The sequence below is a fragment of the Cherax quadricarinatus genome, chromosome 56 (genome assembly GCF_038502225.1).
Source record: "Cherax quadricarinatus isolate ZL_2023a chromosome 56, ASM3850222v1, whole genome shotgun sequence".
Taxonomy (NCBI): domain Eukaryota; kingdom Metazoa; phylum Arthropoda; class Malacostraca; order Decapoda; family Parastacidae; genus Cherax; species Cherax quadricarinatus.
Genome location: NC_091347.1, coordinates 11583595 through 11600046, shown reverse-complemented (window position 1 = coordinate 11600046; position 16452 = coordinate 11583595). Strand labels below are relative to the sequence as shown.

At 35.3% G+C, this 16452-nt stretch overlaps 1 protein-coding gene across 1 annotated transcript in view; it reads right to left on the bottom strand.

Moving 5' to 3' along the window:
- Window positions 1–12285: 12285 nt before the first annotated feature.
- The window catches only part of LOC128700666 (methyltransferase-like protein 27), a 43001-nt gene continuing 38834 nt past the window's right edge, over window positions 12286–16452 (bottom strand). The window contains exons 6-7 of the mRNA XM_070096982.1: window positions 15330–15442; window positions 12286–12345 (exon numbers count right to left, since the gene is read on the bottom strand). Of these exons, the coding sequence (XP_069953083.1) occupies window positions 12286–12345; window positions 15330–15442 (173 nt within the window). The remainder of the gene's footprint in view (window positions 12346–15329; window positions 15443–16452) is intronic.

Sequence of the window (16452 nt, the reverse complement as noted above, 5' to 3'; positions counted from 1 at the left end):
GCCCATATGCTTATTTCAATATAAATTGATCATTCTTTAATTTATTTCTACTAAAATCTTTAAACAAATATGGTATAATTTTCTTTACGCTATAATTTGTTAACTTATACACAAAATATATAGCATATAAGCCGCACATCAATGATTTTTCATGTTGAATCCTCTGATTAATACCGTACATGAAATTTCTCTTGTATATAATTTTCTCATATATATTTGTATAATGTTTTAAATCTACCCCGAAACTATCTAAATATAATAATATGTGTTTGTTCACATATATAGTAATCCAATGACCCATATTTTCATCTTGATCGTTCAATATATTAATGATGAAAATTACCGGCTTATCTTTTATCCTCATAATAACTTCATTTATATTATTTGCGGCAAAACATCCCAAATACGAGGCGTATCTTCCCGTATGATGTTTCAAGGCAATATTTATTTCTTCACATTTCATGATCTATACTCGCGTATGCACTATCACTGTTTTATTTTCATTTATATTTAAAATAGCATTAGTTTCACCAAGCATTAGACAAATTCTATTCTCATCTTTCGGTTTACCAAATGTCATATCTATTCTCAAATTACCATTCTTCTCGACAGATATAGCATTCTTAACCTGTTCACTTCTCAGATCAACACCTAATATAGTTCTGCCTTGGAGATGATCAGATGATCAGATGATCAGTCTCCAAACCCAGAGATTTCAAGGTAATATAACCTACTCGCATGTGTAGGGAACTTACAGTCAATATTAAGAATAATTTCTGAATTAATTGTAACCCCGAAATGATTCAAATCTTCATGTTGAAAATATAATGGATTAAAATTATATCCTCCATCATATGTCTTCATATCAACTATTATAATAAATATCTTATCGGGTATGACTTGTCCCCAAGGATTATCTGCCATCAATTGTGTTTGATTAGAAGCCAGAATATATGATTTAAATAATGTCTTCTTGAACAGATATTCACACACCTGCGGGTTTACCCTCATGCTTGAATTCAATGCAATTAATGCATTGGTATACGGAATAACTTTATCGATCCATAATTTAATGGAATTAATATTATATTTATATGTTTTTTCCGCTTAATGGAGTCATAATTGCCCATGCGGGTGAATGCAATTCAAGTCTCAATCGACATTCGACACTATCCAGGATATATTCATGAAAACTACTCACATCCAGCATCAAAGGGAAACAAGTATTCACTTCATTCGATAATTTACCTTCGTCTTTCTTAATATCATCTAAATCAGCTGTTGTAATAGTACTACTTGTTGTCTCTTTATTACGAAAGAATGCTATTCTTCCCAATGTATCTAATTTTGATGGGGATAAATGCTTAAGCAGTTTAATATAACCCGCATATGAATAAAATGGATTCGATTCTGTAAGTTGTTCATTGAGATACAAACACACAGATTTGAATATTGTCTGACTTATACAATTCACAAATATCGCCTTATCTCCGTCTCCCAGTGCACTCCCATCCTCCTTTGTTATATTTATGTTCATTTCCAAGGCCAGACTCGTTAAATCTACAAAATGTCCTTCTGAACTTTGTATTCTAAATTCGAGAAATTTATCAGATCCCTGATTTACTGGTAATACTTCACAGGTGCGTCTAGCTGCTATTGAGGATTCAATAATGGAATGTCCTGGTAATTTTGGGAATCCATCAGTTATGGAATGAGAATAACTGGGAACGGGGCGTTGAGCCCCCCTGGTGTAACGTATAGAGCACCAGCCGACATACTAACAATATGAAAGTTAACAATAAACTAAAATTAATTAAATATTCCACTTTCTTTTATTATTAAATTTCAATCGTTTCAAACCAATCTTTCTACTTCCTCCGGATAATAACTTCTGTCCGACACCTTCAATGATTCTACACCTCTATTTCTCGCAGAATTTTTCAATGCAATACCATTATTAACATCGTTCAACACATTTTGCCCGTATTGTAATACTCCCGGAGCAAAGGTATTCAATAAGAATGGTATTGCTTTTCTGGCCATCCCACCGAGAAATGACAATAATCCTCCACCCCTCCCTCTAGCTTTATATAATATGATATCATCTAATCCTCCCCCTTTCACCCTCGAAGTATCAAAGAGTTTCAGGAATGATTCCACTGAAGGAAGGGAGAAACTCGTTCTCATCTTGACGGTTCGTTCAATATTAACTCAACTTGATCATTCACTCTGGTTTTATAGGTCTTAAATGTAGTACACATACAGTAGAACACTTGTCATTATATTGAATTAACCTTCCTTCCTGATCAGCGAGCTTAATACTCACTTGATCAATTATCTTTTTATTAAGTGGTTTGTACATTGTGGGATCATAATTAGATCTTAATGTATTAATATCAACTATTCCCAAAAGAGATACCAACTGATCTCCAAAATTAATGGGATCAATCAAATCACTATATATTAACATATAATTAATATCTGATTCAGGATCGGGCGGGTTTACCGCCTTCACACCAGACTCGTTAAAAATAATCTCTTTTTTATTGGTAAAGACATACAAAATTTCATTACCTGAGAACCCTAACATATCGCTTCCTTCTTTATCAAATTCCAACCCCACATAACCGCTAGTAATATCAGAAGGTAGTATATTTTTTTTTTCAAGTTAATAACCACTCTATTTATTCCTGGATGATATGTGAACACAATTGAGTTTTTGGGGATGATAATACCCGTTATCTTTTTAACTGATCTTATCAGATTTTCATTAATATCCTCATTTATTGCCTCTAAAATCCTTGTCATATCAACTCCAATAATTTTGCTCATATCAATTTTATGGATATATTTATTTAATGTAGATTTCTCATATTTAATACATATGTTCAAATTCTTTTGTGGTATATAATGCGTCTTGGGGTAAATTACATTTTTCAGAGCAACCTCATAATCAATTTTATTATCTAATATAATGGGATCATATAATTTATTAATGAAAGCCGAAGGTGTATTGGCGGGAAATAAATCAAGACTTGAATCACTACAGACGTACAGAGACGTTCAGCCATCTCCACACTCTTATAACATACACTGAGTAAAAACATATCATCACAGAGTTTATATACTCACCTAATATGTTATCCACGATGATTCCTTTCTCCATACACCGCCTCACTCTTATGTGCATGAATCTTGACTAATCTGGGGTTTTCTGAGGTTTCACCGAGGTGAGAGCAGGTGGGTTGACTTCCCTGACGGGACTGAGCTTAATCTTGCATTTAACACCACGCTTCAAGCATCCACCTCCTCCTTCTAAATTCTCATCACCTCCCAATTTTACTATCTCTAGAGGTTTGCGATTCATAACTGAAGTTGGTACAAGATAAAATTCTTTCATGATTTATTAAACAATCTTGAAATAATATCTACTGCTAGAGGTAATATAATACTAAGATTTCCACCTCTGATACTCAACAAATATTTCTTTTTACACTGAAAACCAATTTTCTTACAAGCTAATGATCTAATCTCGTTCTTGTACTTTTTAAATATTTTAGGGTCTCATGGTATTTTATTCTTGATCAAATTCTTGAAAATCTCACTGATACAACTTATGTGTGTTTTCTTAAACTGTTGTAATAAACTCTTCCGTTGATTGCCTGGGAGACTATTAAGTAATGTAATTAATTCTTTAAATTTTTCTAATAATGATTTTTCATTGTACCTTCAACAAATCTCCTTCTTTGACCCACGAATTAAAAGTGGAATCATAACCTTTATAAGATACCAAATAATGCGTAATTCCACTAATTTTTTTTCGTTTCAATACTCTGTGGATAATATATTCTGGAGGTGGTATGACTGGGGTCAATTCTTCGCGATAAAATGATCCTTTAATCTTTTCACCATTCAAATCTTCCAGATGATATGTTGTCATAGGTTGAGAATTATTAATTCTATATATTTTAATATGTCCTCTGTATTTTGTGTGTGAAACCCTCGGTTAAACGCGGATGATCTGCTCAGAGTCACTCTTGTTGTGTCTCCAACAGCCAATTTCTTACTGATTCGTTTCTTATTGGATATTCCATTTTTATAATTTATGCGAAACTGATTCCTTATATCATTCAATGTCGTAATACCATGGACTTGCAATGGGGTTTTACCGCCAATCCCCGAGTGTGGAGTTGAATTATACGCATCTACCAATCCATTTAACACTTTTGAATAATTAAATGTATTGGCACTTGTCATATACTTGTATAATTTACGTTTCAACGTTTGCAAGCCTCTCTCTGCAATGGAAGCTTTTGTTTCATTCGAAAATACATGATATAACTTTATATGCTTACTCTGGAGATAATTCTGTACCTGTTTATTTAGAAACTCCCTGCCTTTATCTGTAAATAATCTCGATATATTCTTCGCCTTTTCATTCTCCAATATGTTTTGTAATGCATGTAAAGTGCTCGGCCCGTCTTTCTTTTTCATGAGTACTGCTTGTAAATATCTTGAAAAAACATCGATACACACGAGAATGTATTTATAACCATCATTATATCTGGATAATTTAGACATATCACCCAAATCGCAGGTTAATATCACTTTGGGTTTGGGAGCAATTATTTTCCAACCAGGATACTTCTTAGGTTTAAGAACATGTAAAGCATATGATCTTTCTGAATTTAAGAAATTTCTGATCTCTTTCAAGGTTATGGACGGATCAATCTTTTTTACAGTTGTATATAAATTGTTTACACCAGAGAATGATCTCACAGAACCAGGATCTCTATAAACCTTTTCAATTAATTTTGTTCGCTCCATTGGTATACAATTTCGTAGGAATCCTGACGTAATACATTGGTTCGCAACTGTAATGCTTCTGGTGTATTTAATGCAAGGTCTATGAATAAATAACCAAAGGGTGATCGATTTATGGCAGATTTATATATATTTACAAATTCTTTATTTTTACCGAAAACTTGTCGCCCCAGAATCTCTACTTGTCCAAGATTTTAAATAAAGCAAAATGCGTCCTCCGTGAAATATATTTTGAGTAATCAGAATAATGCTTATATTATGATGTCTACCTTTAGTAAAACATTCGAGAATAATTTCACTGTTACCAACTTTTAAAAATAGATCATCAACAATAATTATTGTATTTTCATCGGATGATGCAATGACATTCTGTGGGTCGATAATATCTTTACTTAATGTTAATTTATGAGATATCTCTGAATCTTGTTCTAAGGGATGTGATGTCACCCCGCATATTATAATGTTATGAAATTTCTCATGGTATAACTTTAATAATTTTGATGTGAAATAAGATTTGCCACTGTTCGAATAACCGGCAATGATAATCCTTGATGGATAACAAAATATATCAACGTCAGCAGATGTGTATGTTGTCAAGTTCATTGTACTGTCGAGAGAGATTATGTTTACCATAGAGAGGTGACTTGTACACTGTAAGTGTTATTGGGTTTTCATGATATATAACAGCTAAGTTAATGAGGAGCAACCTCCTGTTGCGGAGCGGGACTGCCTCACCAAAATTAGTTACTTTATGGTACCGATTGACACGGATGTTCGGTAAGGAGATACGTAATGACCGTGTGATTTTCTACCTTGGATGTGAACAGCATGGCGTCCGTCTGTCTGACCTGTGTTGACGCGTAATGACTACGTGATATTCTACCTTGGATGTGAACAGCATTTCATGGCGTCTGACTGGCCTGTGTTGACGCAGGTGTTCAGTAAGGAGATTATCGTCGGAGGGAGGTGTACAAAAATCATGACGCAATACTTTGGGGTGACCCAAGGAGGCTCTCAGAGCGAGGATTGTGTTTCCATCCGTCAAGCCTGGCTGACCTCATCTTCCAACGGTAAATCCACACACATCATGGAGAAAGGTAAGTTGTACTTAGAAAATCTTGATATGTGAACAGATATTATTTAACAAGTTTGATGATATAACGGAAAAAATGTTTTGGGTTAATTTTGTTGTTGGAGCATACGAGTGAAATTTTTACTGGAAAAGTGCGTTAACAAGTGAAATTCTTAACAGAGGATAAGAAAAGAATATACGCAAATTACTTGGAAGCATTAGTGAAGAGGAGTGTGTCGATAAGAAGGCGACGATCGTTGGAAATCAAGAGAGGTGGTGTACATCGCGATGAGAGGTTGTTAGAATTACAGAATGAGTGGGATCGCATAAATGTATTATGGAAGAAGGCTGTAGAAACAGGTATGTATCCAAATTGTGATCACTGCCTTTTACTTTTGTTGTAAAATTGTTGTTGTGAAAAATATTTATCGTAAAATTGTGTTAGTCACTCGAGAAAGATTTTTTGTTCTATTCATTAAAATCTTAATACGTAATATGTAAAAATATTTGTTTGGTTTATGAATTGGATATACTTTTTCCTCTGCAGGAAATACACCTGGTACTGTTGTGAATGAAACTGAGAGTAATGACGCGCAGCTTGGAGGTGCGACGGGGAATGAAGATGAGAGCGCAGGTAGTTCTACTAGTGTTGTTACCTCCAGCGCGGAGGTGAGGCGGGAGGTGTGGATACTTCTGTCCCCATTAATGAAGATGATGAGAGAGCAACTACCTCACATGATGTGTCTGACAGTAATGTCGCACACAATAGTGGAGGTGAAGATGAGAGACCAGAAATTATCACATACATCCAGAATTTTAGAGGTAGGCACACAGTGAGGAAATATAGTGTTCCTTCAACTTATAACAGATTATTTTATTATTTTTTATTATTATTTTTTTTTTATTATCACACCGGCCGATTCCCACCAAGGCAGGGTGGCCCGAAAAAGAAAAACTTTCACCATCATTCACTCCATCACTGTCTTGCCAGAAGGGTGCTTTACACTACAGTTTTTAAACTGCAACATTAACACCCCTCCTTCAGAGTGCAGGCACTGTACTTCCCATCTCCAGGACTCAAGTCCGGCCTGCCGGTTTCCCTGAATCCCTTCATAAATGTTACTTTGCTCACACTCCAACAGCACGTCAAGTATTAAAAACCATTTGTCTCCATTCACTCCTATCAAACACGCTCACGCATGCCTGCTGGAAGTCCAAGCCCCTCGCACACAAAACCTCCTTTACCCCCTCCCTCCAACCCTTCCTAGGCCGACCCCTACCCCGCCTTCCTTCCACTACAGACTGATACACTCTTGAAGTCATTCTGTTTCGCTCCATTCTCTCTACATGTCCGAACCACCTCAACAACCCTTCCTCAGCCCTCTGGACAACAGTTTTGGTAATCCCGCACCTCCTCCTAACTTCCAAACTACGAATTCTCTGCATTATATTCACACCACACATTGCCCTCAGACATGACATCTCCACTGCCTCCAGCCTTCTCCTCGCTGCAACATTCATCACCCACGCTTCACACCCATATAAGAGCGTTGGTAAAACTATACTCTCATACATTCCCCTCTTTGCCTCCAAGGACAAAGTTCTTTGTCTCCACAGACTCCTAAGTGCACCACTCACTCTTTTTCCCTCATCAATTCTATGATTCACCTCATCTTTCATAGACCCATCCGCTGACACGTCCACTCCCAAATATCTGAATACGTTCACCTCCTCCATACTCTCTCCCTCCAATCTGATATTCAATCTTTCATCACCTAATCTTTTTGTTATCCTCATAACCTTACTCTTTCCTGTATTCACCTTTAATTTTCTTCTTTTGCACACCCTACCAAATTCATCCACCAATCTCTGCAACTTCTCTTCAGAATCTCCCAAGAGCACAGTGTCATCAGCAAAGAGCAGCTGTGACAACTCCCACTTTGTGTGTGATTCTTTATCTTTTAACTCCACGCCTCTTGCCAAGACCCTCGCATTTACTTCTCTTACAACCCCATCTATAAATATATTAAACAACCACGGTGACATCACACATCCTTGTCTAAGGCCTACTTTTACTGGGAAAAAATTTCCCTCTTTCCTACATACTCTAACTTGAGCCTCACTATCCTCGTAAAAACTCTTCACTGCTTTCAGTAACCTACCTCCTACACCATACACTTGCAACATCTGCCACATTGCCTCCCTATCCACCCTGTCATACGCCTTTTCCAAATCCATAAATGCCACAAAGACCTCTTTAGCCTTATCTAAATACTGTTCACTTATATGTTTCACTGTAAACACCTGGTCCACACACCCCCTACCTTTCCTAAAGCCTCCTTGTTCATCTGCTATCCTATTCTCCGTCTTACTCTTAATTCTTTCAATTATAACTCTACCATACACTTTACCAGGTACACTCAACAGACTTATCCCCCTATAATTTTTGCACTCTCTTTTATCCCCTTTGCCTTTATACAAAGGAACTATGCATGCTCTCTGCCAATCCCTAGGTACCTTACCCTCTTCCATACATTTATTAAATAATTGCACCAACCACTCCAAAACTATATCCCCACCTGCTTTTAACATTTCTATCTTTATCGCATCAATCCCGGCTGCCTTACCCCCTTTCATTTTACCTACTGCCTCACGAACTTCCCCCACACTCACAACTGGCTCTTCCTCACTCCTACAAGATGTTATTCCTCCTTGCCCTATACACGAAATCACAGCTTCCCTATCTTCATCAACATTTAACAATTCCTCAAAATATTCCTTCCATCTTCCCAATACCTCTAACTCTCCATTTAATAACTCTCCTCTCCTATTTCTAACTGACAAATCCATTTGTTCTCTAGGCTTTCTTAACTTGTTAATCTCACTCCAAAACTTTTTCTTATTTTCAACAAAATTTGTTGATAACATCTCACCCACTCTCTCATTTGCTCTCTTTTTACATTGCTTCACCACTCTCTTAACTTCTCTCTTTTTCTCCATATACTCTTCCCTCCTTGCATCACTTCTACTTTGTAAAAACTTCTCATATGCTAACTTTTTCTCCCTTACTACTCTCTTTACATCATCATTCCACCAATCGCTCCTTATTTTATTATAGAGATTATTTTATAGATCAGATGCGAGATATGTATGATAGATCACCTCTAGCAATGTCGCTCAGAATCCACCCGATTATAGTTATGAGGACATTACGTCAAAACATATCGGGTGATGATCAAAATGGACAATTTGTGATAAATTTAGCGTTTGAGTTAGTAAGTGAAGAGGAAATCTCTGAAGTATTTGATCGATGGGTGGGAACGATATTAGAAAGATACGAGACAGCGTTGCAAGATCAGGAAGGATCTGGTTGGATCATAGATCAAATCGAATCTTTCAGTATCGAATACGTTAAAGTAGAATTCAGAGTACAAGTAGGATCATATGTGGCATATCCCAAGAAACTGCGAGGGAGCCAATATGTATTTAATCCAGTGATTAATGATGGGTTATGTGTATTGCGCGCTTTTGCTGCCTATCAATGTCATAAAAAGAACATGTCATGGAAACATATTCGCAAAGCAGTTAATACATGCAAAATCTACTATAGATGATTTTCCCATAACACGTGATAAGTTAGGTATATTTGAGAAGGAAAATAAAGAATCATTATATGTTTATCAATTAAGAAAGGATCAAGGTGGGACATTTGTGGCTATGTGTCGTAAGGGGAATAAGAAATATAAGGACATCGTGTGTGCGTTATTGTTGAATGAAAGTCATTTGGTTTTAATCAAAGATTTTGACGGGTATGTTAGAACGATAATGAAGGATCATGGTGTAAAGAAGCACTGTCATAGTTGTTTGATGAAGCTGAATACACAGGAAGAGTTAGATATCCATGAAGATGGATGTAAAATCAATCAGATTCTCGTATTCCTCCCGGAAGGAACAACAGTACACTTTAAAAATTTTAGTCATACACATTCCAGCGAATATATCGGTGTATTTGATTTCGAATGTGCATTAAACATCACTCTCCCGGCAGGTAAAATTGAGTCTCGTCATAAAGCCATTGCCTATTGTTATATTATATTTGATCGCAATAGTGTGTATGAAGAGTTACAAGGGGGAGGATGCTGTTAATCATTTTATTTTAAATGTTAGTTGTGAATGGACTAAAATAAAGTTTAGAAGAGAGTATCATGTAATCCATATGACAGAGGAGGATAAGATGAGACATGATTCTCAGATCACTTGTGAATTATGTGGCAACACCTTCAAAAATGCCCAAGACAAACATAAACATCATGACCACACTTTAAATTTCAATAATTATATTGGTGCCTATTGTGGTCGTTGCAATTTGCAGTGTAAAGATAAGAGTGAGAAATTATTACTTTTTTGTCATAACATGCCGTATGATTTAGGAATAATTTTAAAGGAATTGCAGGTTGATAAATATGACATTGAACTTCATTCGAAACAAGGACTCAAATTCTTGAAAGTAGACATAGGTAAGGTTAGGTTTCAAGATTCTCTGTCTTTATTGAATGGATCTCTTTCCACTTTAGCAGATCAACATATCAAGGCAGGTAAATCACTGAAATATACAGAGGCTATTCTGAAAGATGTGTCTCAGGATGTCATACATATATTATGTAAAGGAAAACAAGTTTTGTGTTATGATTATATTGATAGTTTAAAGAAACTCGATGAAACAAAATTACCGAGTAAAGAACATTTTTTTAATTCTTTGAGAAATAGTGCTATTAGCCAGGAAGATTATGATCATGATGCTTTGAAAGTGTTTGACTTGGGTAAATGTAAGACTTTAGGAGATTACCTGAGGTTATACCTCAAGACTGATGTTGGATTGCTAGCCGATGTCTTCATGGAGTGGCGTAAAACACTCAAAGATATTTATAAGCTAGATGTTAGTAATTATATAAGTTTACCTTCATTCAGTTGGGATGCATTCCTCTTGAAAACTAATGTAAAATTAGATATGATATATTCCCATGAATTATATGACTTGATTAAAAGGAATCTCAGAGGAGGGTTTACATGTGCAATTAATCAGTATACTAAAGCAGATAATCCCTTAATTAATCCCAATTCTGATATTGAGAGTGGAATGGGCACTCATATTTTATATCTAGATTTTAATTCTTTGTATGCTAGTGCGATGGTTGAAGCTCTTCCACAGAATGGTATCAGAAAATTATCGAATGAGGAGAAGAATGCTTTCCTCGATGTTTATCTGGAGTTTATCTGGAGAGAGTTCCGGGGGTCAACGCCCCCGCGGCCCGGTCTGTGACCAGGCCTCCTTAGGTCAGTGTCCCAGGATGCGACCCACACCAGTCGACTAACACCCAGGTACCCATTTTACTGATGGGGAACATAGACAACAGGTGGAAAGAAACACGTCCAATGTTTCTACTCTGGCTGGGAATCGAACCCAGGCCCTCACCGTGTGAAGCAAGAGCGTTAACCACCAGGCCACCAGAGATTAAGTAATGTTTCGTGTGAGGGTCAAAAAGGTTATTGGATAGAATGTGATACCAAACCCATGTCCCCTGAGGTAGCTAGACGTACTGATGAACTTCCTTTGATATTATCCCACATGAATATATCAGAAGAGATGTTATCTCCTTATTGTGAATCTGTATTGAAAAATGAAGGTAGAAAGATCCCCAAATCTAATGCAAAATTAGTGGCCAGTCATTTACCTCAGAAAAATTATTTGATCAGTCTAGATTTGTTACAGTTATTACTGGAACTTGGGTTAGAGGTGGAAAAGGTTCATGCTGTATATGAATATACTCAGTCAAAATTTTTAGAACCTTTCATAACAACTAATATCGCACTGAGAACAGCCACACGATGTCCTATCAAGTCAAAAGCTTTCAAATTAACTAATAACACCATATATGGGAAATCATTATTGAATATTACAAAGTATGCTGAATATTATAGTTATATCAATAATGAGAAAGCATTTGTTAGAGCAGCTTAAGATCTTTTCTTAAAAAAATATCACACATTTGAATCAAGACAGAGTGATTTATACATTCAACAAAGAGAAATTAGAAGTTAAACAACCACTTTATCTCGGTTTTCAAATTCTTGAGATTGCTAAAAAGAAATTATATAATTTTTGGTATAAAGTTTTAAAACAACATTATGGTGATGATGTAAGACTTCTGTATACCGATACAACATTATGGTGATGATGTAAGACTTCTTTATACCGATACAACATTATGATGATGATGTAAGACTTCTGTATACCGATACCGACTCCTATAATTTTAGCTTGAAATTCAAAGATTTGTACACTGAGTTAAAAAGTGAACCTTTGTTAGGATATATGGATTTTTCAAATTTCAGTCCTGATCATCCCTTATATGATAATAGTAGAAAAGGTGAGCTGGGGTTATTGAAATCTGAAATGTGTGATAATCATATTAGTGAGTTGATAGCACTGAAAGCTAAAATGTATTGTGTAAAGATTGCTGGAAGATCAACTACTGTCAGCAGAGCCAAAGGTATCCCTTCACATTTTATGCCATTATTAACTCATGCAAGATATAAGAATGTTTTAACAAATGTAGATAGGGAATTATTCACGTGTAAGTCTATAAGTAACGTAAAAGGTGAAATATGTACAGTAAGAATTAACAAGGGAGGCTTGTCAGCCTTTGATAATAAAAGGTATCATTTGAATACTAATGAATCCTTGGCTTATGGACACCCTGATATTCCACCATCTAAACGTAAGAGAATAGAGTGATTCCCATGTTGTATTACCAGAAATGTATATGAAATGTATTGGTTGTATAATAAATAAATAAATGAAAATATTGTGTATTAGTGTTATCCTGCATTTTAATGTTCGATCGACAAGATTCAGCCTGTGTGTGTGAGGTCATCACGTGACGTCACTGACCGCCGAGTAAACACAGGTGGGGTGACGTCACACTTGTTTAGACCTGTAGTAAGAGAAAGTATCATGCCCCATAGGGGGAGTTCATTTGAATGCTTACCCCCAGAGGGGGGAATCCAAAAAAACTTGATCCAAGGAGATGGAGTCTTTGTATTATTTTATATCTAGAAAAACTTGTTCCAAGGAAATACAGCAGGAATACTTGGGGAAGAAGTGGATGGTGGGGGAAATCTTTGTATTATTAATATCTAGAAAAACTTGATCCGAGGAATTGGAGCAGGAAATTTGGGATGCAAGTGGGAGTCCATTTTGAATGCTTACCCCCAGAGGGGGGAATCCAAAAAACTTGATCCAAAGAGATGGAGTCTTTGTATTATTTGATATCGAGAAAAACTTGATCCAAGGAGATGGAGGAGAAATACTTGGGGTAGAAGTGGATGGTGGGAGGGTGTTGATCCGAGGAATTGGAGTCTTTGTATTATTGATATCGAGAAAAACTTGATCCAAGGAGATGGAGAGCACAAGAAATTAAAAAAAAATTTGGGATGGGGGTGGTGTAATGGGGTGTTGATCCGAGGAGATCATAAGAAAATAAAATTAAAAAAAAATCGAAAAAAAAAATTTGGGATGGGGTGAAAGTGGGAGGGGGAATCCAAAAAAACTTGATCCGAGGAGATGGAGAGCACAAGAAATTAAAAAAAAATTCAAAAAAATTCGGAAAAAATTCGGGGGGTGGGGGCGATCCGGACGACGCTGCAGAAGGCGCGGGCGGGCGCGAGGGCGCGGCGCGGAAGGAGTCCGCTCAGAGGAGACCGCTGAGAGGAGGCAGCCACTGAGAGGAGGGAGCCACTGAGAGGAGGAGCCACTCAGAAGAAACCAGAACTACTTATATATATATATACGTATATATATATATATATATATATATATATATATATATATATATATATATATATATATATATATATATATATATATATGTATATATATGTATATATATGTATATATATATATATATATATATATATATATATATATATATATATATATATATATATATATATATATATATATATATATATGTATATATATATATATACATATATATATATATATGTATATATATATATATATATATATATATATATATATATATATATATATATATATATGTATATATATATATATATATATATATATATATATATATATATATATATATATATATATATATATATATATATATATGTCGTGCCGAATATGTAAAACTGGTCAATTAGCAAGAACTCATTTAAAATTAAGTCCTTTCTGAAATTTTCTCTTATACGTTTAAAGATATATTTTTTTCATTAATGTTGATGTAAAAAAATTTAATTTTGCACCAAAAGGAACTTAGAAAACTTACCTAACCTTATTATAACAAGAACATTTTTTTTAGCATAACCCAACTAAATATATTTTAGATTTGTTTACAATAATTTAATACTAAACTAACACAGTGAAATGTATTTTTTTTCATTAGGTTCAGAATGATTTTGGCGAAATTATTGCATACACAAATTTTCACTTGTCCTATATGGCAAGATGAGCGTTGCTATTTAAACCAAGCTCGCAAGTTCTGCTTATATATATATATATATATATATATATATATATATATATATATATATATATATATATATATATATATATATATATATATATATATATATATATATATATATATGTCGTGCCGAATAGGCAGAACTTGCGATCTTGGTTTAAATAGCAACGTTCATCTTGCCATATAGGACAAGTGAAAATTTGTGTATGCAATAATTTTGCCAAAATCATTCTGAACCTAACGAAAAAAATATATTTCACTGTGTTTGTTTAGTATTAAATTATTGTAAACAAATCTAAAATATATTTAGTTGGGTTATGCTAAAATAAATTGTTCTTGTTATAATAAGGTTAGGTAAGTTTTCTAAGATTCGTTTAGAGCAAAATTAAATTTTTTTACAATAACATTAATGAAAAAAATATATCTTTAAACGTATAAGAGAAAATTTTAGGAAGGACTTAATTTTAAATGAGTTCTTGCTAATTGACCAGTTTTACATATTCGGCACGACATATATATATATATATATATATATATATATATATATATATATATATATATATATATATATATATATATATATATATATATATATATATATATATATATATATATATATATGCCTTAACCACTTAACCAGCTATGCTTCAAAAATCACGCACCCAGCAGAGCTAGGTGTTGTTCGTGATCCGAGGACACTCGTGGTAGTGGTAAGTTCAAGGCTAATTTCAACCACCTCCTGTTAAATACCAGCCTCCACAAGCAGTTTATATAGTAACGATGGCTGGTATTCAAACGGGAGGTGGTTCAAATTATCCTTGAACTTACCACTACCACAACTCAGGCATGCTAAAGTACCGAATACAATGGCTTAACCTCACCTTGCGCCATTTTCCTTTCTCCTCTAAATAGTCCATATGAGCCTCAAGTTTTTCTTTGTACTCCTCTACGGTCCACAGGAACTCCAGCCGCATCACAATTATCACCAGGCCACCTGTGACGGATGTAGTGTAAGTGCAAAAGGCTCTTCCAGTGTCCACAAAGTCATGGTAAAACCATCTAGGGAAAAAAAGAAACTTGATGCAGGACCAGGTGAGTAGTAAAAGACACATTTTGAAATGAACTATGGAGAATTAACTTATTAGGCCATCACATCCCTACTCCTCTTGAAACTCATACACTCGGTATCAACTTCTAACTTACCATCTACCACACCTTGTGACTGTTAAATGATTAATTCTCCATTTTGCTCTCTGTCCCATCTCATTTCCCTCATTATTCCCCATAATGCTCAAAACTACATTCAAATTATATGATTTCCCATATATTCTCAACTTTACTGAAGTGTCTTTCATCATACTGTTTCAGTGAAAATTGTCTATGTATGCTGTTACTGTGTATGCTGTTACTTTGTATGCTGTTACCGTGTATGCTTTTACTAGAAATCTAACTTTGACTCAAGAAGCTATTTCTCTTCATCCAGTGTGATATCGCCAACTACAATATTAAATTGTGTGACTTTAAGAGCCATGTTTGGGGTTGTTAGAGAGCTGGAGAGAAGTCCTTCTCGTAGGTATCAGCAGTCCTCAACATAGTATCATTTGCCATTTCTTGTTTGTTTGGTGTAAAGTCTATCATTTCGGCGGCATTTTGAGGTAGATCTGGGAGGAGGAGTGTTGGAGGGAGAAGGGGGGGATTCATCTGGCTGATAACACTGCTCATGTGGCGTAGTCTTGCCTATCCACTGTGTGGGGATCTTTTACCACCTCAGTGAAGGGGGTTCGACTAGCCTCTTGGAGGATTACTGCGCAACAGATAGCTAACTCATGTCACACCATAAAAAGATATTGGATAAAAAAAAAAAAGTCTTCAGAGATGCAATCACGCCGAACTGGAGGCGAGGAATATACATTGTGCCAATGTCACCTCTGCTCAAGGAGCAGAGGTGACGTGGTTTCAGCCAATGAACACAGTCAGGAGACACAATGCCTGCCTCCCAGCAGG